This window comes from Anopheles stephensi, chromosome 2 (assembly GCF_013141755.1).
Source record: "Anopheles stephensi strain Indian chromosome 2, UCI_ANSTEP_V1.0, whole genome shotgun sequence".
Lineage (NCBI taxonomy): Eukaryota > Metazoa > Arthropoda > Insecta > Diptera > Culicidae > Anopheles > Anopheles stephensi.
The window spans coordinates 45,218,956-45,243,990 of NC_050202.1; the positions used below are offsets into that span (position 1 = coordinate 45,218,956).

Below are 25,035 nucleotides of genomic sequence, written 5' to 3' on the forward strand. Positions count from 1 at the left end.
ACATAATTTGATCGTTGCATTTGTTTGTTTGCCAATTGGGTTATCATGCTTGTGTACGCGGTACACTGGACGTTCGATCATTTCGAGGAAAAAGGATCGAACGTGATGCGTAAGGAGCGAAACCTCTCAATACTTACCTCAATGTGATTGTTCCGATTGTAGTGTAGGTTGAGTACGCGGTAAATCTCGCTGTCATTGCTCACATGGATGTCGTCCGCATTCTTCATGCCCTCGCTTACCGCCTGTCTGGCGTACTTCTCCATTTGAATGTAGTAGAATTCCCTGCACGATACAAAAAAGAAACTCATAAGCACTTATTGTCGGATTGAAATTTTGACAACATCTGTTATGTCTTATTCGAGGTCCATTGACTGGAAGCCACTCCAGATGACTACACTGATGGTTTGGAAATCATCGGTTTGAGGCTCTCCTTTGCAATAGCAGCTTACTGAAGCATAGAGAAAGTGTCCAAACCCAAAACGAAGTGATCAATTATTTGAAGAGACCCAAAACATCAGTTATGTTAACCCAAAAGTTTGCATCGACAACAGCGTAGATGTTGTCAAGCATCTTCTCCACGCAATGCTTCACTATATCTGCTAGACCTTAAGAGGTATCGAGGATTTTTGGAGCAAGTCAAGACCCCAAAACGATTATCACGCCTCTGATATGCTATGTAATACTTAAAAACTCATTCTCACAACGTAATCGACAAATGGGCAGATAAAAAACAAAACAAGGAAGAGATTAAACATAATCGCCCTTTCGTAGATTTTTGTTATGAAGCACATAATTATATAGCTGTTAATTGCATTCCTTTAAACTCCTTTAATGATTGCTGCGTTAAAAAGATAATAATGTGCCCATGTTTGTTTTTCGTATTTCCTAATTCCCTACTCTTCCTACCTACACTATCTACACGTGCTTCCCAGTAAATATCAGACAGTCTGTGTTCAATTGGCCAATCTCGAGTTCAGGTCTCCCACACACCCCAAAGAAGTAATGGCACTACCGGCGTTTGCTGAAGCGCGCGCCACCGGCAACTTGTCAACGCGCTTTCAAACACCTAAAGTGGCAACCGCGGGCATAAATGCTCGCCAGGAGTGCACTTGAGTTGCCGCCTACACCAGCCCGAAGGTCCTGCGTCCGAAGGTGGAAGGTGTCTCACAGCCACGCGCGGCCTGCTGTAGTACATTCGCACAAACTAGACATACACACTACACATGCATCGAGCGTTTCCCCGTTTACTGCTGCGTGGTGGTGGTTGTTGCTGCTTGCTGCTACCATTCTGCAAGGCGTCAAAACAAGATACTTTCCCGCTTCTTTCTCTCGTACCACGAAGTCTACCCACCCGTGAATATCTGCATGCAAATATTTTGCTTTTCACGCTTGGCTCCAACGCCTCGGCCTCTTTGCATGGCGTATGAGCAGCAGCAGCAGCTCTATCGTGGCTTCGTCCTTTGCAAAGACGGGTCTCTTGTACGCGTGCTCTTTCTCTCTCTCGCTCTCTCTATGCAAATATAAACCCCACAATAAACAGCACCAACAACACCGGGTCCTTCACCGGCACACCAACCAGCAGGCCCCAACACATACACAAAAAAAAGCTTTCCGTAGTAGCGGAAACGGGTGAGCACGGCCTCTAAGCTTGGTACGAAAGGATGCTCATGTGTAGTGTTGTAATTTACCGTAAAATGCTGCACTCTTCATCATTGTTGATAGGTGCCAGCATGCGAAATGTGTGAAACCGAATGACAATGACTTCCTCTGCAGTGTTGTGGCGGAGTCGGTACAGGGAAAAGAAATTAGCTCGTTTTAGGGGCTGGGATGATGCGGTTTTTTGTTTTGCTTTCGTGCTTGTGAGACAGGAGTAATGAATAAATTTCCACCACAAAGAACCAGAAGCACAGATCCTGGCCCAAACGCAACCGGGCTAATCATAGATTTCAAATCGGACCAATTAGACCGCTTCTTAGCGCAACCACATTCTCCGGGAGCAAGGGCGCGCGGCCCATTACAATGTGTCGATCAAATGTCACACCAGAGTGGGCGTTGCATTGTGCTGATGCATCTCATATGCGCCCGTAACATTCGAATCTCTTTTCCCGTCTTTTGTTATCTGCCAGATTTTTGAAGCATCACCCCCCGGTGGCTGCATGTGTATGTTTCACCACCGAGTGAAAAAGCGCATCATAATAACGTCCTTTGGTTGTTGGATCTTCCCACTTCCACGCTAACACGTGCAACTGCAGCCAAGAACGTGCGGCACATGATGGCGCGCTTAGCACAATGTACGCCGACAAGTTGACTGAAGACAGTGAAATTAAGGGGTCCATACACCTGCTGTGCTCCCACTTGCAGTATCATCTCGGAGCTTGCATGCATCAACACCATCGTATAATGATCGCAATCGTTGACTCACTACCAGGAGCAACACAGAGAGCGCGCGCCGTGGCTTTGTTTTGCCGTTTATCCACTTCACATAATGTGAAATAATGTCGTTCCAACATTGCTTGTCGTGTTTGCGGGTGGATTGGTTTGGTTTTTCTTTTCTGTGTTTTTTGCCCAGTCTTTTGTCTTTGGTTGATAGAACGGAACACTGGCATGCTCTCGATGGAATGTGTATGTGCTTAATTCTCGTGCAAGGATGTGAATTAATAACGGCGAGTAAAAACCCACTATCGCAGACCTTGGCGGAAATGTAACATTTACACACTAGAAAAACACACACGCACGTGGTGAGGACGCAGCAGTTTGTTCTAGACCGGTGTCTGCATAGAGCGCCATCAAAAATTCATCACTATTTCCATCCACATCTCCTTTCCGATATTCAGGGCAAATTTACATCCGCACCAAAGTGCCATTGAGGTCGAGTTATTGTACCGGGGAGTCGCTGGCGGTAAGTTAGTACCTCCCGACCATTCGCGCGCTCGCCGGCCGATGCATCCTTCGGCTGCAAAGAATTTGCAAAGCCCTACTCCTCTTGGTTGTGTAGATAGAACTTAAAGAGATAAAAATGCTCTTCTGTCCCAGATGAGTGGCCAACGAGAGACCTTTTAAATGCTGTGTGGGATCGACCATACACGGGTGGCTAAGGGAGCGCTTTATAAACATAGCGTTACTTCTTTCCGAGCGAAAAAGAATTAAACCTCTTTGATCCACGTTAACTCTGGTTCTTAATTACACGAAATAATGGGCATAATTAATTGAACCGGAAGCTCTTCATGACGACAACTCATCCGCAATGTGCGGTAATTTCCCTACAAGCCGCCATCAACCATAACAAGATTTTTAAATTTAAAAAAGACGTTAACCGCTACCGCCTTTCGCTTCTAAGGTGGCCCCCGTACAATACCCGTATTCACACAAGATCAGTGCATGTTGCGTGTGCCTTTCTCACGCTATTTCGTTCTTACCCAAAAACCATGTCCCCTTGCAAGACATACACGAAAGTAAGAAATCGTTTGACCTATCCCCCTTCGGTTAGGCTTATGCGCAAATGCCTTAATGTCCTCTGGTGCAGTACCAGCGTTCTTCCAACGGTCAAAATCAGCGAAGCGCTAATTTTTCCGTTCACCAACCAAGACCTAGGCGCAGTGTTTTTCCTTCTTCGTTCTGTTCTTTGTTTCTTCTTTTCTCCCTTTTTCTACATGTTCCCATGCCACATGCAGAACGTAAAATGCTTTAAAAAAAGACGGTGGTAGATGGGAAATAATCAACCCTACACAATATACGGTTCTACTTCTCAGCAGATAAATTAAAAGCCACCACCATCAAACGCATAAGACGTATGCTAAGAAACTTTTGTTAGAATACACACTCCGCATGAGAACCTTCCTAGCTGCTTGCCAAGAAGATTGATAAAGGAGCCTCACAGCACAACACAGACGAGAATAACGATCATTTCCCCCTTTTGTGCCCGGGACCGGCACATTCCAACAGTGGTGAAAAATCGAAACAATATCGCACACCTATGTGCGTGTGTGTGGCTCAACGGTGGTCAGAGAAGGGGGAATATTTAAATGCCCTTATAATTCCACTTTCGCTTACCTATCTAGCGCACATGAGGCAAGAAACCTTTCCTTTTTCTGAAGACCATACACTCCTCGACTCCTAACGTGACTTGCTGATGATAATTGCCGGTTTGCAAGGAAGGCGACAAACCCATCGCCGACCGACGGAGAGGGAAACACGACACACGCACACTGCCGTTTGGACGTAAACTTCCGGAGCAAAAAGCAAGGTAGGGAAAAAAACCTCTAACCGAAACCCAAAACATTGGAAAGGGGAAAATAAATAGGAGGGTAGATCGGTAAGGCACACACATCAAGAAACGGCTGACGACGGCCAAAGCTGCTTGCCTGCGCTGGTCTGAAGAAGTTGCGAGACCCGGTGATGGTTTTCTTAATAAAAGAAAACCGTCTTTAAGATGCAAGCTGCTGGTTCGATATAGTGCACCGAAGGAAGGAAGGGGACGTTGCCGTTTTTTTTTGTTGCCCTTTTCCTTTACCAAAGAAGAACAAGAACCGGACGGACAAAGGTAAGAGGATCGTTTCGATTTCCAAACGGCCACAGGCTTATGTGCTTTACGCTGCTGTTGCTGCTGCAGATGCAGGCCTTATTCCCGCCAAAAATCCTCACCTCACATGCGGCATATGGTGTGATTGCAAACCGTGGTACACATCAGTGCCCGAGCCAGATGATCGGGCGGCCAGGTAACGATCTGCGTGGATGTGAGCAAAAATCTCAAAAAGTGATTATCCTTAAAACCGATTTTGCTCATAATTTTAATGATCGTTCCTGAGGTTTAACGGGGTTAAAGTACCTGTTGGCGATCTAGGCTAGGAAAGGCAGTGTAAGGGTGTTTTCTGCCTCTAAAAATTGCAAGTGCATGAGAATGTTTGGAGATTAGAAAACTGGGAAGAATTAAACGTCTCAAGATTTAAAAATTATGTTGGCATTTAAAGAAATGGACAATTTTTTTTCAATTTTAGTTTAAATTTTGAAACTTTCGAAAGAATTGTACGTCTAAAAGGCATTCTATGAAAACGTGATCGCCAAATTAAGAGTTTAAAAAATATCGTCAGGATTTATCTCTCAATCTCATTTTTTCCGTCAAGGATAAAAATCATACTACTAAAACAATCTTTAACGGAAGTTCTTTGATTGTTTAGGTCATAGGTGCGACAACTATTGATAAAGCCACAATATTGAGTCTCTGAATAAAAGACATGGTACAGAAGACAAAAGATGATGAAGTGAATCGCAAGGACACACAGCATTTGATGGCTGTGGATGGAGCCAAATTTTTGAATGCAAATTATCGTTTCTTTTGCAATTCATCACTACATATTATTAAACGGTAGTTTATTGCCGACTAACCAGATAGAGTGTTCCTCATTCTTGCATCTTTTCGTTAACTTGGCCGCTTTGCTACGGTCTTAGCGCCTTGGCCAATCACACAACACTTTTGTTTTCCACCGCTCTCCAAACACCTTCCCGTCTAGAATACAACCGCTCGTCTTACCCCATTCCACTTCCGTACCACAGCTCTGTGTGTCCGGCTAGTGTTGGGCTGAGCTGAACTCTTTCTACATTCTCTGCTTGCTTTGTCTTCCCTTTCCTAATTAGCAAAATTACATTAATTAAGCAATTTTTAATTAAGCTCCTTCGTTTGGTTTTTGTTTTTCATTTCCATCTGTTTGCACCGAGCAGCAAAGCACCTTTCTCGTTGGTATAGGTACACGAAAAAAAAAATCAGCATCCCCCTGCACAAGATTCACTACTGTTCGTAGTGCAAAACGAGTTCAGAGCTACTCCAGCGACTGTGGTGCGATGTTGTCGTTTTTTCCTCCCGCAGTGAAGTGCTCTCGCTGCTGTTCTGTGTTTTGCTGTGTGTCGCTATTTTCACAATTTTTGCACGACAAACCAGCCAACGTCTTCTGTAACTCTGTTCCGGCAGAACAGGACTTAGAGTAGCTAGTGGTGGTGGTGGTTTCACTGTTCTCGTGCATCACTTGCTTCTCGAGCGCCACCGTGAAGAACCCCATACCGTTTTGCCGTTACGGTAAGACGAACGGGCTACCCCAGAGGAGTCTGCATTGGGCGGTCGCTTTATCCTTCCGAGAGTCTTTGCAATTCCGCTTTCTCTGCCGAACCGTCGCTTGAGAGTAGTTGGAGCATTTTGGAGCAACGTCAAAATAAAAAGCAAGAGGGGAACAGCATCTTTGCAGAACGGGTGCCATTTTGTTCTTCCTGTTTGATCCTATTTATTAAAAAAGAAAAGATCTTTTCGGTCTGTGTGCATAGCTGGCTCTCAGTTAGGGCTTGCAGTATAGCAAAGCAGCCTTACTGCAGGATTTAAAATGTCCACCAATATAAATTTAAGCCTATTTTTTCGCCAGAAAAATGTTGGAAATGGTGTAGTTTTTGCAAAAGGACACAACGTAGTTTTTTCCACAAATAATCTCACAAAAATTCTAATACTAACGAACAGAATTTGAAAAACAAAAATAATCACTTTGAACGTTTGATTCTATCAAAAAGCCCAGGAAACTATGCACAGTGCGCCTACAGCGAACAAATCCCTCACCACCCGGGTATGTTTTAGCCCTGCTTGCTGTCCTTTCATGTGCTTAGATAGTATAACGCACAGACCCGACCTCACTCGTACATATGGAGATCAATAGTTGGGGTTCGGTTGGGGTACTACCAGCAAAGCTCCTACTGTTGTACATCGAAATATGACTAAAGCGAGAGAGAGAGAGACAGAGAGAGTTGGGGGCTTTCGTATCCCCGATGACCCTCGATCGAGCTGGTCGTGCACAACCAACAATGCGCGGTGTTAGTTGTTCTATTCTATTTATTTCGTACGGCACATAAGGATAAACTACTTCCGATCCGCGTCCTCCTCTTTACCTAGGCTAGACTGAGCCGAAAAATATCCTCATCCAACCCCCATCGCACGCACCGACTCGAACACAAAATTCCAAAATGCAATAACACGCTGCGTTTGTGCATTCAGCCCTAAGGTGTGTGTACGGGGAGAGCCCAGCCGGTGCGTTCGTGCGCATCTGCGTGTCATGGTGCGTGGTGCGTGAGTCTGCAAAAAAGCGATGACCACCGGATGTATCGCATTTTATGTACGTGTACGCTCACAAATCATTCTCCCAATTTGGAAACCCCCATTTCCACCCAAAATTCCTGATGCACATACACACACACACACACACACACACACACACACACACATATCAGCTGAAGCGAGCACACGTACAACAGAGAGATGCATCCCATTTCGGACGTTCGGGTTTATGCACGAAATCCCCGATACGTAGGATATGGCATTCCCGGGGTTGTTGTGTTGTGTGCCGGACACATGGGTGGTTGTGAACATAAACCCCAATCCCCGCTTTGACTAGCACCAATTCTAATGCACATTGCACACGCAAAGTGCATCTATTGGACGGACTCTCTCTCTCTCTATGCAACTCTGCCTAAAAACCACACGTACAAATTTTGCACATCCACAAACGAAAAAAAAAAACAGATCGGAATATACTAACCAACGCTCAAAAGGTTCGTGCGTATGTGTGTGTGTGTGTGTGTGTGTGTGTGTGGGGGGGGGGGGGTTATGTGCATTCTGGATACCAGCTTTCCATGGCACGTTTTCGGTTCGGTCCTCTGTTACGCTTGTTTGGTAATGTTCGAGGACGCAGATTCGTCCACCGGGGCGGTTTTAGGGAGCGAGCGGGATGAGATGAGACGGTGTTGCGGGATCGAATTTGTTGATAGAGTTTCCTATGTGTGTTGCAAAAGTGCAACGCGAATGCATGCATCACCTATGCACACGCATTCCCTGCAGCGTTAGGGGGCTCAAAACGTACCGAACCCGTCCGCGTGACAAAGCAGACATAATAACGAATGCTATTAATTCTAACCGAATATGGATGCAATTTATTCTCGCATCTAGACACACACACATCCAATCGGTGGGGTTTGGGAATCATGTAGGATGCTAGGTGTTCCCCCAGGTCTTTCAGATTGTGTTCCGTACTTTCCACGTACCAGTACATCCTGCCGAATGTGCCCCTCTATTGGAAGGGGTGAATAGTTTTGACCATTGATTTGGATTCGCTCGGACGGTTATTTTAAGCAGAAATCCAGGAATTCCGGCAGCACAAAACTGAGGGAATTTGGTTTTAAATTTACCCAAAAATTCGTTACAAGCTTTGTCTGCAAAAAACAAGCATACAATGTACGTGGTTATACAACAACGGGATCGGATTTCGGCGGAGATCCGATCGGTGAAGCGAGACATAAAACAGAGCAGCGTCAATCAGTTATCTAAACACACACACACATAAAATTATCCTCCATCACGATCAGTAAAAAATCGGTGTATGATGGATAGCTAATTTGGTCTGCCAGCTAGGCTGGGAATTGTAGCGGCCTAACCGAAGCGTTCCCTACATAACGTACACCGCGTAAAACATAGGGTACACACAGCAGCATGAAGCCATATTAGTTTTTGATGATCGATTTTCGCGAAAACCGTCGTCCCTATTGAGCTTACCCTGCAATCTAATGGATTGCAACGGGACTGCATCCTCCCCTTTCCCCAAGTCTAGCCATCAGCAGCAGTAATACATGATCCCAGTGCTGCATCGATTGATAGCACATATCCGAATAATTTATGGTCCGAAACCGAACGGCTCAGCGGGAGCAGCTAAAGCTAAAAACCCTTCCACCGTGCTCCATCCAGCACGGATCCCGGGGGGGGGGGGGGGATCTGAATGTGCCTATTCGTGTGGAAATTTCATAGCCCAAACTCAATCCCAGAACACCCAGCCGAAAAAGCTGTACCTTGTATGATTTTCCATGCGTCCAAAAGTGACCTCCTGCTGCAACGCTTCCCACAACCGGGACTCTCTGGGAACCGAATTGCGGTACAACGCTAAGTAAATTTGCATTCGATCAATTACTGTACGGAAACAATGGATGTGTCTTGTCTCTCGCTCTCGTTTGTCGTATTTTTTACCCCCGAAACGTACCTAAGGTTCCCTGATTGCAAATCTAACCATAACGCAAATAGGTAGTACAGATCAGTAGTTCTGTTTGGTTTGCGGGATATATTGTTTGGATACTAAGTTCTCCCAATGGTTGCGACATAAAGGGACTTTGAATATCAGAGCATCAGAGGACACTGTATAAACAAATGAAGAAAATTGTTACGCTCTGGATGAGGCAGAAGGCACAGCTCCGAGCTGCTGCAGAAGCACATCTTCTCGATACGTGGCGGTATGTGCATTTAATAATAATTAATTTGTGAATAATGGATTCACTCCTCTTTCCCGCACAAGGGATAATGATTTCATTTCGCCCTGATCGTTTAACCGTTCGTAGTCATGTGCCGAAACTTCCCACTTCCGGCAAAACATGTCCATTCAAACACATAACCCATTTCCGGTGCAGTCGTATGGCTCACGCCACACGTGCACGAGTCAGGGCGGGTACAATTATCATTGCCGTCTTCCCCGAACAGGGGGTTCAGAGCGTAGCATCATCTACCACCAGGGCCATAAGACTATAGTGAAATGGAGATGGGATTCTTCATCGTCACTTACCTGAAATTGGAGAACCACTTGACCAGTTGGGCGGTGTTATTTTTGTTGAACTTGATGTCCGGGAAGTACATCTTCAGCACAGCTGAACTTGGGTACCGTACCCAGAAGAACATCAGCTTCGCCTTGCGCAGGTGCATCGGAGTCAGGGTTGACGAGTTCACCGGAGTTAAGGATTGGTTACTGGGTTTTGAAATTGGTGCATTGATTGTTGATTAATTACAAAAGTAAGACAGAAGCAGAACACCCTTGTGCCAGCAAGCTGTGATGCGCTGTTCCACTGTGAAAGGCTTGGGAGGAATCGTAACAAATGGACGAGAACGCAAAAGGTGAAGTGAAGGGAAAAGGATTGTGCGAATCAGATTTCGATATCTTGATATCCAACAGCCACACCCTCGAACGCCGTAACGGAAACTATAAAAGTGTTGGCGAATCAATTCGAAGAATGCCGTACACTATGGAATGGAAGTTTGAAAGAATATCCGCTCCTACGATGGCGTAAATCTGATTAAGACAAACCGGGTTCCTTTTTCCCTTATTGAATTGCATGTGGGGGGCTCTATAAATCTTTTAATTTACTTAAACATTCGCACAGACACGCATCAAGTGCTGTGGATGCATGGGCGCGGGGGTGTAGAAAGTCTAAGGTCCCCAAACATTCCCGTAGAAAATAGGATTTAGCTAGTTAGAATCCAAGCCCAAACGAAGCATTGCTGCGCTGTTGGCTGTTTTGTCAGTCTAAAATCAATCTGACCCTACATGTTATGCAGGGTGATGCTTGGTTTCAATCGTATACACACGGATACAGTCTTGTAAGGCCTTTCACAGTGGAACAGCAGCTGCATCGATGGCTGAATGTTGGAAAGAAGTTTAAAAATGTCTTACGCTGCAATAGAAGAAGCATCAAATAGTTGCAGATTTGAAAAGGATATAGTAGGCTCCATCCCGTTGTAAGAGATATCGGCGGAGGTGCAGTCCGAGTTGCGGTCGTTCACATCCATCGACGCTCTGATATGTCCGTAGTCCGGTGAGTTGCCGTGATGGGCTGCCAGCAGGGCCGGATGCAGCATCGTTGGCGGGTGGGGTAGTGGCGGGGAATCGCGCGGGTCCAGCATGCCATTGATGCCGGGCGGGCTCGACGACACCTTCATGTGGTGAAACTGTGACGGCTGGGGACCGTGCGGGCCACCGTGCGGACCGTGCGGATTGAAGAAGGGGCTGTAGGGCGAAAAGACTTGCGACTCGTGCAGCGATGGGTTCGGAATCGCAACCGAGGTAGGCAGTGAGACGGGCAGCATCGACGAGGCGGCCCCATGGAAGGACGACCTCTCCGATTTGCATTCCGTGGGCGTCGTCGGACCGGACGGTTGGACCGAACCGGCCGCCGACTGACCGTTGTTGAACGGGGAAGGCTGCGTTTGCTGTTGTTGCTGCTGCTGCTGTTGCTGCTGCTGTGCTGGGGTCGGTTTTTGCGATGCCGTTTGAGGTTGGGGCTGCTGTTGCTGCTGCCCACTCAAGGCGTTGTTGTTTTTGCTGCAACTGTTGTTATTATTGTTGTTGCTCCCCAGACAGTTTGGCAGCTGCTGTTGCGATTGTTGCTGCTGTTGTTGCGACTGCGATGGCGGCTGCTGCTGCTGTTGTTGAGATTGTTGTGAATCAACTTGCACCTGATTCGAGGACGGAATAATGCCATCCTGAGCTAGAATTCTACTCACTGTTCGTGGTGTAATGCGCGTGTCGGTCACCTTATGCCGCTTCTTTTTCGGCGTCACGACTAGGCTGAGCGCCTCGTTCTGCTCGGGATTGTGTTCGCGGGGTTCCGGAGGGGGCAGACAGAACGGGTTCACCTGGCTCGGCGTCCCGAGGGCCTGGTTCATCGAGTTGTAGAGCGCCGCAGCCGCAACCGAGTTGATGTTCTGTGGCGTTTTCGATGTTTGGAACATAGCTGTAGAAGGAGAAGGACGTACATGAGGAGGCATACCGATCGAGTTCATACTGGCCGCCGCAGCCGCAAGCTGTTGCTGTTGCTGCTGCTGCTGCTGTTGCGGGCCAGCACCCTTCGGATCGTGCGTCGATCCCGCACTCGGAACGTGCATGGCGGGCATGGGTGGCATCGCGGGAAACGAACTCCCGTTTAGCCGCTGTCCGGCACAACCGTTAACGTTCGTTAACGGCGGCTGCTGCTGGACGCAGGCACCGTTGCCGGTGGGTGCAGACATACCCACCACCGGTACCGCCACGTTTGGGGCCATCGGCAGGGGTGCGTTGTTAAGACTAGGTGTACTTAGCATAGGTGCGTTACCTGATTGACTGGCGCCAATACTACCGCTACGGTCTGCCTGACTTATCTTGGTGCGCGGTGACTTACGGTCCAGTAGCTGGGAGGCCATCAGCAGATCCTTGTTCAGCTGTTCGGCCGCCGCAGCCGCCGCTTCCGACTGCTTGCCGAGAAATCGTCGCTGGTGCACAAACCTCGTCACGATCGAATCGACCAGATTCGAGAGCGATGCCGTAATCTCCGTCTTCAGCACGTCCGCTAAACCCTCCAGATCCGTGCCGGACATCGGTCCCACGGAACTAGCGTTCGAGCGCATCATGTTCAATCGGTTCGTCAGATCGGATGGAAGCGATGATCCCTTCGGTATGGAAGGGATGTTGTGGCCACCCATCGATGTCGGTACCACATGACCGGTCGTCTGTGGCACTGGTTGCATTGGGACATGTGTCGGCGACAGTTGTTGCGATTGCACTGGAGGATGCGGCTGCTGCTGCTGCTGTGGATGTTGGTGTTGCTGCTGCTGCTGTTGCTGGTGTTGCTGCTGTTGCTGCTGAGACGTCGGGTGCGGCGGAAGCTGTGCATTCGACGGCATAGGCTGCACTAAGCCACAGGGCTGCTGTGGTGGTGGCTGCTGCGGATGCGTCGGCGAAAGTTGCTGATGCGGCTGCGTCTGGGGATGTTGAACAGGCGATTGTAACAGTGCCTGGGAAGTTTGATTTTGTGCTTGAGGTTGCTGCTGGTGCGGCATAGTTACCTGTGATGAGTTATTGCTGGAATTCCGGTCGGGCAAATGAGCTGGATGTTGTTGCTGTTGCTGTGGCATGATCTGTTGTTGCTGCTGCTGAAGCGATTGCTGTTGCTGCTGCTGCTGCTGTAGCAATTGCTGGTTGGAAGCTTGTAAATTCCGTTCCGCTTGTTCCGCTTTCACTAGCCTCGCTTCCTGCTCGAGGAACAGCTTCTGATACATGGCAGCCGCGTTGCTCATCTGCTGACTGTGCTGCTGCTGCTGCTGTGGTGGTTGCTGCTGACCGAGCGCTTCATGCGGCATGGCTGCCGCGGCAACCGCTGCTTGCTGCATGTGCTGCAGAAACGGATGGGTCCCGTTAAAGCCGCCCGGCTGCAGTGGATGTGTCGAGGGAAGCGCGTTATGCAGCTTGGCCGACATCATCTTGCTCATCATCTGCAGCATGCTTGAGGCATCGGCTGCTGCTGCCGCCGCTGCTGCTGCGGCCGCTGCATTCGATTGCCCCTTCGCTCCTGCCACATCCTTGACGGGCGTCGAAGCCGACAGGTGAGGCTTTTCGGGCGATAGGTCGGGCGCACTCACGACATCATCTTCCATGATGTCGCTCGAGGAACTATCGTCCACCACCTCCTGGGTGGTATCCGATTGCTGCTCCATGCGTGAGCACAATTGCACATATTTCTGCTGCATCTCGGCCAGCTGTTCCTGCATCGAGCGCAGCTGCGACTTAAGTACGTCCTTTTCCACCCGCTTTTGATGAATGTGGGGCGTCGTGACCGTCTCCACCAGATCGTCATCATCATCGGTCGTTGTCGGATCAGTGACGGGTGTGGAGGTATTGTTCGCGGCGGCAGCCGCTGCCGCAGCCGCCGCACTGCTGCTCAGCATGAAGTTCTGCAGCGTAAGGCCCAGGTTTAGGCCGGCCGCCGCAGCAGCCGCATACCGTTCGGCCGCACTGTTATCGTGCTGCTGCGGGTGGTACAGCTTGCGCTTTTTGCAACCGTTCACCGGTGGTTGGGAAAGGATCGCCGGGCTGGCGCGCATCGACGACACAATGTTTTCCACCCGCGCACGCTTCATGTTCAGTGCTTCCGGTTCGGCACGGCTCGTCATGATGCCACTGCCTGGTGTAGGCGTTCGCTCGTCCCGATCCTTATCGTCGAGACAGCAATCGTCCAGGTCCATCATCTCCTGCTTGGCGATCAGACCTCCGGTACTGACGCCACCGGTAGAGGACGCCGGCGAGGGTACGGTTTCGTCCACATCGTCCGGCAGGGACGCCACCAGCTCGTCAATCACATCACTCTTTTCCTGCTTGGGATTGATCGCATCCACCACACCGGCACCACTTGCACCATTCGCTAAACGACAGACGTCCGCGGACGTACCGAGCAAATCATCACATTTCGTACTATCACTAGCGCCGTGGGTCGCTTTCGCATTTTGATTATTGCCGTTGGCCGCCCGGTGCTTGGTGGACGCCGAAGCACCCGTACCACTGGCACCCTTGGTGTTGGTACCCACATCACTCCCATCACTCAGCTCGCCCCCGTTCACGATCGCGCCGAGGCTGTTCTCACTAATTTTGCTCACATCGAAGATCGCGTTGCTGTGGTTGTTGTTCTTGCTACCGATCACATTGTTGTTGTCCGGCGATATCCGACCGCCGGTCCCGTGCTGCTGCTGCTGGCCACTCTGGTTGCTCTGGATCGTCGCGCGCAGCTCGTGATCGAGAGCCATCAGGTCCTTCTTGCCCTGCAAGATGTTGCGCAACATGTGGTGCGCCAGCTCGCTTGTGGCTGGTGGTGTTGTAGAGTCACCGTCAAGGTCTATAACACCACCGAGCCCGTTACTGCACGAACCGTCCACTGCACTGTTGCCGCTGGCGGCGGCGGCCACCGCATTCCGGCTGCTGCCCGACTTGGCCGCTCCCGAGGCGCTGCCACCGTCGCCACTGCCACCGCTGCCGCCATTGTTCTCACTATTGGTATTCGCAAGAGCATTGTTGCTGCTGCCATTGCTGCTGCTGCTGCTGCTGCTTGTGTTGCTGCTGCTGCTGCTGCTGCTACTGTTGCTGCTCGTACTACTCGAGCTGCTGCTGCGCCGGTTCGAGCCCATCGTCACATCCGACACCGACACTGTCGCACTGTTACTACTCTTGCCGTTCTTAGCACTTTTCGCACTTTCGCTAGTGCCGGTATTGTTGTTGCTGCCGGAATTATTACTGGCGCTGGTATTATTATTGTTCGTGTTGGTATTGTTGTTGTTCAGGTTTGTCACACTTTCGAACCCGAGCTTGGCGGAATTCACCACACCTCCACTTGCACCGTTCACAACACCACTGTCCGCCGTAAGCCCGCCACAATCGGTAACGCTGCCGTTGTTGATGCTGCCGGCCACACTGCTGATACTGGCCGCGGCAGCCTCGATCGCCGAGAGCATGCTAATCGTGTCCGGATCCGTTGCGTCCTGGGCCTGCTTCACTTGTCTGCCAAGCAGTTCGTTAAGCATCTTGCTGGTGGCCGCCGGTCCGTAACCGCCGGGACCGAAAAGTCCGCTGAAATGTTGCTGCTGCGCCTGGCTAAAAATAGCCCCGTATAGACCACTGCTCATGAAGGACGGCCGAGAACTGAAGCTGGGTATCGAGGAGTAGCTGTTTCTTGGCTCGCCCGCGTCTACGCGCTGTCTGCTTCGCTTGCTGTTACTGTTGCTCCCGTTGCTGCTGTTGCTGTTGCTGTTACTGCCGTTACTGCTGCTGATCGTCACTGTGTTGGTAGGGTTGTTCTTTAGCAACTTATCGACGTACAAACCGAAAGAATCAGAGTCTTCCTCCGATGACATCATAAGCAGGGAGCCTGCAGTTCACGAACACGACGGCGACCACGACGGCAACGACGTCGACGACGAGGACAGCGGCGACGATGGTGGCGGTGATGGTGGCAGCGGTGGCGACGACGACGACGACTACGACGACGAAGATAACCTCCCCTGAAAAATGGACCGCTTTCCAGCAGGTGGGGGAATCGTTCCCCGCCCTGTTGCCAGCGTCGTCACGCACACTACCAACGGTTCGTGTCGCTGCAAGCGCGTGGTCTTTTTTCTGCGCACGGCAATTCCTTAGCGTTGTCTTTTTCGAACTACTGCTGCACGAGCAGCCCCCTCCAATTTCCGAACGGTCGCTTAACCCGGCCTTAGCTTTCCCCTTCCATGGCATGGACCTGGGCATGGAACATCAGCAGCATAACGCGCGTTACGGTACAACGAAAGAGAGCAACAACGGACGAGAAAACGGACGAACAAAAGAAACGAGAAAAACGGAGAGTTAGAGTTAGTTATGTTATTTTATGCTTTTGGGATGCTTCTATCGTGTTTCGTGTGTACGGTGGGTGAGCATGCCTCTTTTGAATGCCTCGGACGTAAACGAATTTTGTACGGCCAGTACGCCACCACGAGATGCACACGAACGCTACCGTTTCTTGGTCCTTACATGGAAGGACAAGCAGATATGTTGATCTGATATTGAATGAAAGGTGTGATATTCGCTGTTACGATCAAGAAAGAGAGAGATCAATTTGAATCTTTCTGTAAATTGATGCAAAAATGTAGAGCAATAAGATTTTATGGATAGTATTTTGACTCGTGATTTGCCCCAGAATAACCAGGATCTTTACATTCAATGCGCTTAAAGGTGCGTTACCAAAAGCGAGTAAGTGGTTAATGTTTTGTTGCTGTTTCTTTCACCCTTACACTCATCCGGAGACGGGCCAGATGGATTTGATGCCGCCGACGAGGGTTTCGAATTCGACCGAGCGACCGATCGAAGACGTGTGCGCGTCCCTTCCCTTTCACTGCAGGGAAAATAAATTACCACGTTGCACACCTGGAACTTAGCCATACCAACACGCACACACACACACAGTCACATCCTCATCCGGACGCAGGGACGCATTCAATAAGAACGGTTTTGAATGTGCCCCGATGATGATGTCCTGCGGCTGCTGACGGAAGAGCAAGAAAAAGCAAGGGGAAGAGAGAAGCCAACTGCAGTGACGCCTCATCTCATGAAGGATTCTTCATACATTGTGGGATGTTTGGGTAAGGGATGCTTTTCTTCCCTACAGAGTCAGCTGTTTGCTGTTGGATGGATGCTGCCGAGCTTGTGCCGGCGCCTTCTAATTAGAGCTCCAATGGGTAACTTATAAATATCAATTTAACGCTCCAAGTGGGGGACCCCGCGAGACAAACACACTGGAAGTAACTTAATTACTTGCGAATGCACCACCACGACTCGCGAGCCATCGTTTCCCTGCTCAGACACACACACAGATATATTAGCGATCGAATCCTCGTACTCGCTGGTGCACACACACTCTGTGTTCATCAGGCCCCGAACAGATAAACTAAGAATGTTTACTGTTTTCCTGTCCATTTCTCACCACCCATTCCTTCATCGCCTTCACAGTCCCTAAAACTCATCAAAACATTCGTAAATTGGATAATAAAATGTGTCTTTCCCTCTTGATCTTCGTGACAAGTTGGTGGGCGCAATATTTGCGTACGATAGACGAGCGCAAGACGACGACGACGACGTGCCCCGAGAGAGCTCCGGGAGTGTTGTAATCGTCTTCACTGGGTTCTGGACTGTATCAAACGGGATTCTTGACGATAACAAGATTGACGCCTAATGATATCATCAACGTCCGACTGAGTGTGAACGTGGTGCGGTTGCTGCTGCTGCTGCTGGACGCATTCTTCCTCAAGACGCTTGTCAAGGGGGGGATATTCGGGGGGTAATTGACAATTGGTTTGGGAAGACGCGATTCGAGTGGACAACTTTTTTATTAGTGAGGTCACTTTGTACGCTTTTGAAGCATTGTTGAAGCAATTGTGTTTGATGAGTTTGCACATACGCAGACCGTAAAAGTTAATCGAATGTGAGGCAGCTCTCATAATATATCACAGAGTCGTATCACTGTGACAAGGTAGATGCAGTATTCACATCCAAAATGTTAAAAACTTGATGGGTAAGTTTAAATAAAAGTCGTTACGACCGTTACTTTCGACGCTTCGTTGAGCACCACACCACACACGGGAGTTCTAATGCAGTGCAACGAGGGCCGGCTGTCACATAACGAAAGGTGCATTATCGGCTATCAAGCACAGCAAACAAGAAGCGAAAGAAGAAACGCCAAGAAAACGATTTTCTTAAAGACGTTGTAGCGAGGGGTCGCAACGTCTTCCCGGTGTGGCACGCTCGCCGCTATGCTCCGGTACACGCCGGGGTTAAATCGCATTCCCCTTTCGGCATACCTGTGTATATCACCCGGGTACCTGAGAGCACAATCGCATATGACACTGTGTACACGGTGCCGAAGGAGTTGGCCTGGAATACTGTAAACGGAAATAGAATAATTGCCGTCTTGTTCCATATGGCTTGTGTGGCTCGTGTGGCACACGCGAGGTGCGGTTCTACATTTGTTGCCTTCACCGTCGGCTGATCGTTATCGTGGGGAAATGTAGTGTGTGCTAGGGGGTGTCGTCTTCCAGTTACGAATCGTCAACGGTTTCTTTTGCTGTGCTGCCTGTGGTATAGATAGATTCGCCAACCGAACTTGCTTCGGGTCAGTTAACCCCAGTTTCCCTGCAGCCGATGAAGACTCTCAAAGATTTCAAGAACTGCAATCATATTTCAGCGGTTTGTCCGCTTCCTTTCGGGGATGGTGGTTGTCCGCCTTACGATTGTTGCTTTGTTCCCATATTTGATTCCGAGTGACCTGAACCGAATGGCACAGCAAATTCAGGAATTCAGTCAAACGTAAACCAGTGTGTGCTGCGAGTATTGTACGATAGAACACGCTACGGCAAACCCACTCCCTTGTGAGACGAACTTGAGACCGCTGCGAACTTCTCCCCTAGGGGCTCCCCGGGTATAGCACTTGTGCTGATTCCTTTTTTTTGGGGAATCCTTCCGCACCCTTTAGACAATGGGCCACGCTGCCATATCAAAAAGAGGGCAAAACGATATCTTCCGATCGATGGTGTTGTGCCAAAGTTCGGGATGCTTGTTGCGGTTGAAGATATTACCACGGGGAGGAGAGGCATCTGCCCACATCATGATGCATCTTGCCTTTGGCCAATGCTACTCTCTGGCGGGGACTCACTATCCACCCGCTTACTGCATTCCGATGAGAAATGGATCGACGACGACAGCGACGGTGTGTAATATGATGATCCTCACCGGAAGTGCTGATTATTATTAATTCTCCCACAAGACGACGACGGCGACGGACGTAACGGACAGGGTAAAGCGATTCAATAAAGAGAGGACATACACTTGCGCAAAACCGCAAACGATGGTTTGCTGAATGAGGTGGCCGCGCAAGCCGTACGATACCGTGCGAAAGGAAGTATCATGGCTGAGAACTGTCTCCTTCCGTTCGGAAGAAGTTCTGGCCGTTCCTGTCCTGTATGTTGTGCAAGAATTGGCAGGGATTTTTTATCTTCGAATGTGTGAACTTGAGCTGTGAACCAAAGTAAGAAGAGATTGTGCCAGCCCTCTACTTCTCTGTGTCTGCTTCCTTGTTCTACATTATGCTGGTTAGTGGTGCAGTGCGTACAGTGCTTCTTATGCAATTACAGCATAAATTGTTAGACACGCTCCCACTTCCTTACTTAACAGGAGATACAAAAAAAAAAACAACAGGAAAAATCACGCTGTCCGTTGCGGAGGACACACGGCGAGTTTTTTCATGGTCGTTACTGCAAACAATTATCAATTAGATCTAATTAAATCTCCCGGGGAACCGGGATTTGGCAGTGAAGTCAAAGCGAACATAAAACATGTACCCTTTTCTCGTTATGTTCTGCCGAAAGAGCAAGTGCACTTACTGGCCAGCGTCTGTGTGCATCGCTCGCGTGTGTCGTTTTGTGCTGGTCCACACTGTCAGTACAAATCTTCAAGTTCAATTAGCTTCAATTGAAAGGAAGCATGACAGATTTTGGGTTTCCTTGTTGTTTTTTCATCCTTGTCTCCGTTTCTAGCCTTCCCACTTCCTTTCATTTTTTATTACCCTTAACGTATGTGCTCTCTGGTATAGTTTACTTCCATTTAAACATCTTTCAATTTCTATGATTGTTTCTGTGTGACGTTTTAGCTTTAAAGAACTTCCCTTGAAAAAAAATTCGAAATAACCTCTTCAATACCGATTTAAAATCCGCGAATAGCCCAAAACTCTGCGAAACATCGTCACTCTAAGTGAAGGATAAATAAAAATGCAAGCAAGCGAAATCAGAGTACTCAATCGTTAAAGGCAGGCTGGTTGGCTGGCTCTTTCTTCAACCCTTCTATTTTCGACCTGCTGCTCGTCATTGCACCTGAGCCGGAGTTAAGATCGATTTTTCGTACGGAAAAATATCATTGCTCAATCCCATTTTTTTCCACTTGCTGGTAAGCCAACCACCAACCGAGACGATGAGGTGCCCCAGAAGCGTAGCGTTACCATTACTACTCGAACGTACCAACCAGCCGCTCTTGATTGGTACACCGAATGTCTTGCGTACACGCGGCGGGTTCCTTGCAATCGTCTTTCGGGTTTCGCGGAGGTTAAGGATTTTTAATGCATCAAACACGATAGCAAGTTGTCGAGAGGGAAAAGAGGGAGTCCAGGACAAGTGAAAAGTGGAGGCTGGATACAATGCAAATGCAGTGCACGGGGTGGGGTAAGGGCGAACGGATATGCGACGCGCAGCATCAGCACCGTGTGCAAGTGAACCTGCTAGACACGAGAGCGAAAGGATTGCGAAAGGATACGGCGTCCACCGTCGTATCCTGGTCGTAGGGGCGATAACCGGGATAACCGGGACAAGAGGAAGTGCACTTTGATCGACTTTGTGACTTGCGTGCCGGTTAGCGGTACAGTACACTGGGGGGGGGAGGGAATGGATGGCATGGTGAGAGATTTGCAACGACGTTCCGCCTTTTGTATTATGGCGCTGTAGCCAAGGAGCGTAGCAAGAAGGCAAGAACGAGAAAAAGGAGATGGAAAAAACACACACACACACAACCTCGGGACGACGGAAATCATCCAAAGATTGCACATTGCGAGAGAAGCGAGTAATTAAAACTCATAAGTTCATTCTGCACGGTTTATTCATCACATCATCGTCATCGTATTTATCGTCTCCTCTCGTGGTCGTGCGGCCTCCCCTCGACAACGACCGACCAACCATCCATCCAGGCTGGCTGTCGTCCTTCGCTCAGTCAGACGAAGAGACGCACACGTTGTTTGTCCTTGCTGCTGGTGCTGTCGGGCTCTATCTGCGTCTTCTTTGCCTCATAATCTCTACTTAGTCGTTTGCCGACTGTTGAATGTGTCCCACCCAGTCTCTCCCACCAGGACTCTGGCTGAAATCGTGCACCCTTTTTTTGTTGGGAAGGATATCTCACCGAGAACGACGACGATATCTAGCCTGCACGCCCCCGTTATGGGGGAGCAATCCGCTGCCACTGGGAGACCTGAGTGTTGGACGTAAGAAATGCAACCGTTGGCAGAAAGCAAGAAAAGCCCGAAGGAAATTATTGCATCGCAAGCCTAGGCTCCGGTCCTTTGCGGTCCTCGCCTCACCAGGAGAAGAGTGCACTAGCAATAATACTGAATTCTGCACCATCTTCGCCATTCGTCGCCTCCACACACTCTCTCTCGGCCGCTGTCGCCACCATCCGAACATTTCCCTGAGGCCTCTTCTTAGCGGTGGCGACGGTTTGAAGTGGCAACAGAACAGCCGCGACAAGAAACGTGGCCAAACCGAGATGGTAAATATGCACAAGTTCTTCTAGTTCTATTTGAGTTGAATCTTTGCGGCTGTTGGTTATCAACATTTCAGCACACGTCTCAACCAACCAAGTCATTAATATGGCAGTGGCCCCGTCTCACTCACTCCCTGTCTCTCCACCCGAATTCTTCGGCCTGATTCTGTGGAGCAAGCACCAAACTCCCTAAGCCATTCATACGAGGTTTCTTATGCAACCGAAGCAAATAGCTGCTCGTGGTTCCCTCGGACATCAGCAACCGCCGCTTCTCGTTGAGTCGGGCCTTTTTTGCATGTGTGTATTTACCCAAGGAAAAAGCGAAAACAAGGCGAAAACCTTATCCTCACGGTGCATGGTGATCCATGAAAAGCGGATTTTCTTTTGCAGACCGGAGTAGCGCACGGTGTCGGGGAAGCAGCAGCACTGTTGGTGCCCATCTTTTGCCTCATTTTTCTTGGGCGTGCATACATGTGCATGCACGTTGACCGAAGCGGGCGAACTGTGGGTGGATGGTGCTTGTGTCTTGTGGCCTCCCTCGAAACAATGATTATAACTATGAACTTTGTTAATGTGTCCGTGTTTACGTTCATTTCGACCTTATTTACATTCGGTTAGGAGTGTGAATCGTTCGTTTGGAGTATGGAGAAAAGGGGGACGGGGGAAGTTGGGAGGGATGGATGTGAAATGTAAATTGTAACAGTTTTCCCATTAAATGTCTGCCGGTTTAAAATAAGCTATGCAGGAAATGAGACTGTTTTACGTACATTACTGTTTATTTGTATTCAGTCGGTCCCCGTCCGGATGAATATTTAGTGACGGCCTTTTAGAGGAAAAATATTCCAAATATTATTTTTTGTTCAATAAATTAACAAAATAAATAATTAAACGTTTCCCTTAATTAAAACCAAACCAAACTTAAACAACATCCCGTTTACTTTAATCGCACAACGATGAAAACGCCAAGCGGACTCGCCAATACGAGTTGAAAAATTCGCGACTTTTTTAGACGAGCATCTCTGGTGCACTCTTCTGCAATTTTTACACCGCACCGGTAATAGATGCAGCAGAAAATTTGCAAATGCCATCTCAGCCATGCAACATCGCACGAAATCATGCCGCGAGAGAGATGGCTTGCCGGGCTTTTGCACAACCGGGAACACCGAACCGAAACTCTGGCCTATCGTAATGATTCCACCGGTTTCGATTTGCCTCAAACAAACGCACACACACACACCCACAGAGAGGGTTGTATAAGTGCATTTGGCGTGGTATTTTTTCCCACTTTTCGTTTCGGCAATATTTTACCATTTAGTCAGGTTTATCTACGAGACAAAAAAAAAGGCTCGGGGTTTACTGTCATGATACGACTGTGAGGACTCTAACAAGGGTGGCACAGAGTGGCGTATTGGATAATCTGGCCCTATTGGTACGGGTTGGTGCCACGGTTTGGCGTACACACGCGACTACACAAAATCGAAGGAGTGGAAAAATGAAAATGCAGTCCTTAAAAACGGTGGGCGAAAAAAAAGTCTCATTGCACTACACGCGGCGGCCCCAGCAGCCTGCGAGAGAATTCGGTGGTCACAAGCGGCGGATTGAGGATTACAGTTTTTCTTCTGGTATTGTTTCGCTTTCTGCCCATCTTCTGTCGCCTGCCTAGCGACAAGATGAGGTTTGGAATTTTTATATAAATGTTTATATACACCACCGCGCCCGCACCTTCCGCCGTACTGCTGCAACCTGGGACCCTCCGAAACGACATTTGCATTATTAAAGAGTGTCGCGGTCATGTCACAGGATCTCGGGCCTGTCACATCCGGTCACTGTTTCTGTGTGCGCTTCGCTGTGCTGTTGTCGTTGCAACGATGACGACGACGAATGCTGATGGTTGCAGCAGCACAACGCAGCATCGGCTTGCTTTATCACACCGAACTGTCCGAAGAATTGGACGGTTCGGCTGGTGCCTGGCTGCTGCACACGGCGCCGATAACAATGCGAAACGCCCGGGTGAATGCAGAAGAGTGGCCAGAGGTTGTGTGGTGCAGCATGCAGCGTCAGAGTGGATGTATTGCCTTCGGCTAGTGTAAGAGAATAGAGCTTTGGCGCTGGCGATGATGATGCTGCTGGTCGCAGCAGATAAATGCCATTGTCTTGTGTAATTATTTCCTTAACGTGCCATCCACTGTGTTTGGGTAGGCGTTAATCGTATTGGAGAGACTGTTGTCACTACTAGTCATCTTCAGCACTTGCAGCACACATATGTGTCAGTCCAAATCAATTTAGGACCAGCGGACCAAACACGCATCATCCCTGAACTAATGAGATGGTAGAGATAATGAAAATGCATATTTTATTACCCCCCAAAACCGGGGCAGGCGCAACCTTCAGCAAGCGTGTGCCCTCAAGAAATAGCGTCCGGTGATCCAACCAGATTTTTTTACGCCGGTTCTTCCCGTTTTCTGCTGCACAGAATCATACGAGGATGGCAAAAAATATTGATTTTTGTACTTCTTAAAACCAACTCCAACTCCATCTTTCCTGTTTCAAGTTGTTGCAGTGGATGATGAAAATTCAACCCGTTTTCGTCCGACTTTTTTTTTCTTTTGCAGAAAATGGGGTTGATTTTTTTTCTCCGTCCCCCTATTTTCCCGTTTCCGAATGGAGGAAAAGAGTAAGATCAACCTATTGAAGGACGGCCGGCCCCCGAGTCTTGTGCGGCGAGTTTTCTCGAGGTGGAAACAAAACTCCGTCGACGGTTCTCTGCATTTTTCGTCCTTGCGGGGCACCACAAACAAAGACAATTTGGAGGAAACTCGTAAGGGCTGTGGGTGTGTGTGTGGAATGAAAAACAAAACAGCGAAAAAAAAATTGCGGAAGAAGAAAAGACACAGGCAAATTTGCGTCCTCCGCCAATATCATCTCGACGAGTTCTACACTTCGCACAACACACGCACACGCAGATCACGAGTCACGAGAGTGGAGGCGGTAGTGACAACGAGGAAGACCCGGAGAGTGTAAGGCCCGAGCACGGCCGTTGTTTGAGAAGCCGGAGAAAATTAATACAAAGTCGGAACATCCTTCTCGCCGGAGCGACTTACCCCTTTTTTCGGGCTCGCTTTTTCGCTGATGACTTCTGAAGATGAAACGCATGAAAACATAAAATTTGTGCGCGCGCGTCCGGTCTTCGGGTTGGAGGAGTCGCGTGAAGGGAGCACGTGGAGGATTTAGCCGCCTTTGTCTCGTCCGAAAAACCCCCAGAAGCCGGCGTGTTTGTCTTAGGACCGAAGGACCAAGCGTGTCCTCTCCAATAGCTCACACCAACGCTTGAGGCAGACTTGAGGGGCGCTGTGCATGTTCGGCAAGGGGCGTATTTGCATGTGGTCTTAGCCGGGCAAATTATGCAATCCCTTCAGGGGTGTGTTTTGTACCACTCTAGACGAATGGGATACGCGTCTTACAGCGTTGGGGATTTTCTTCTCACATTGCGCACAAGAAATGATTTGTCACGCACCGGCACCGGCTTGAACCAAAGTGCATGGAAAATCCGTCGTGTATGTGTATGTCTCCGCAAGTGCATCAT

At 49.0% G+C, this 25,035-nt stretch overlaps 1 protein-coding gene and 1 long non-coding RNA gene across 8 annotated transcripts in view; one reads left to right on the plus strand and one right to left on the minus strand.

Annotated features, from left to right (window-relative positions):
- Positions 1-25,035, plus strand: part of LOC118506885 — a 78,777-nt gene that overhangs the window by 21,689 nt on the left and 32,053 nt on the right. The window lies entirely within an intron of this gene.
- LOC118506883 (homeobox protein prospero-like) overlaps positions 1-25,035 on the minus strand; it is a 102,308-nt gene that overhangs the window by 13,154 nt on the left and 64,119 nt on the right. Inside the window, exons 3-7 of one of the 5 annotated variants that reach the window (XM_036044649.1) lie at positions 11,926-15,864; positions 11,339-11,568; positions 10,509-11,254; positions 9,627-9,806; positions 138-282 (exon numbers count right to left, since the gene is read on the minus strand). In XM_036044649.1, the coding sequence (XP_035900542.1) occupies positions 138-282; positions 9,627-9,806; positions 10,509-11,254; positions 11,339-11,568; positions 11,926-15,490 (4,866 nt within the window). In that variant the 5' untranslated portion in view covers positions 15,491-15,864. Of the gene's footprint in view, positions 1-137; positions 283-9,626; positions 9,807-10,508; positions 11,569-11,925; positions 15,865-25,035 lie in introns of all 5 variants that reach the window. The other 4 variants (XM_036044648.1, XM_036044647.1, XM_036044646.1 and 1 more) reach the window with 4 other exon arrangements.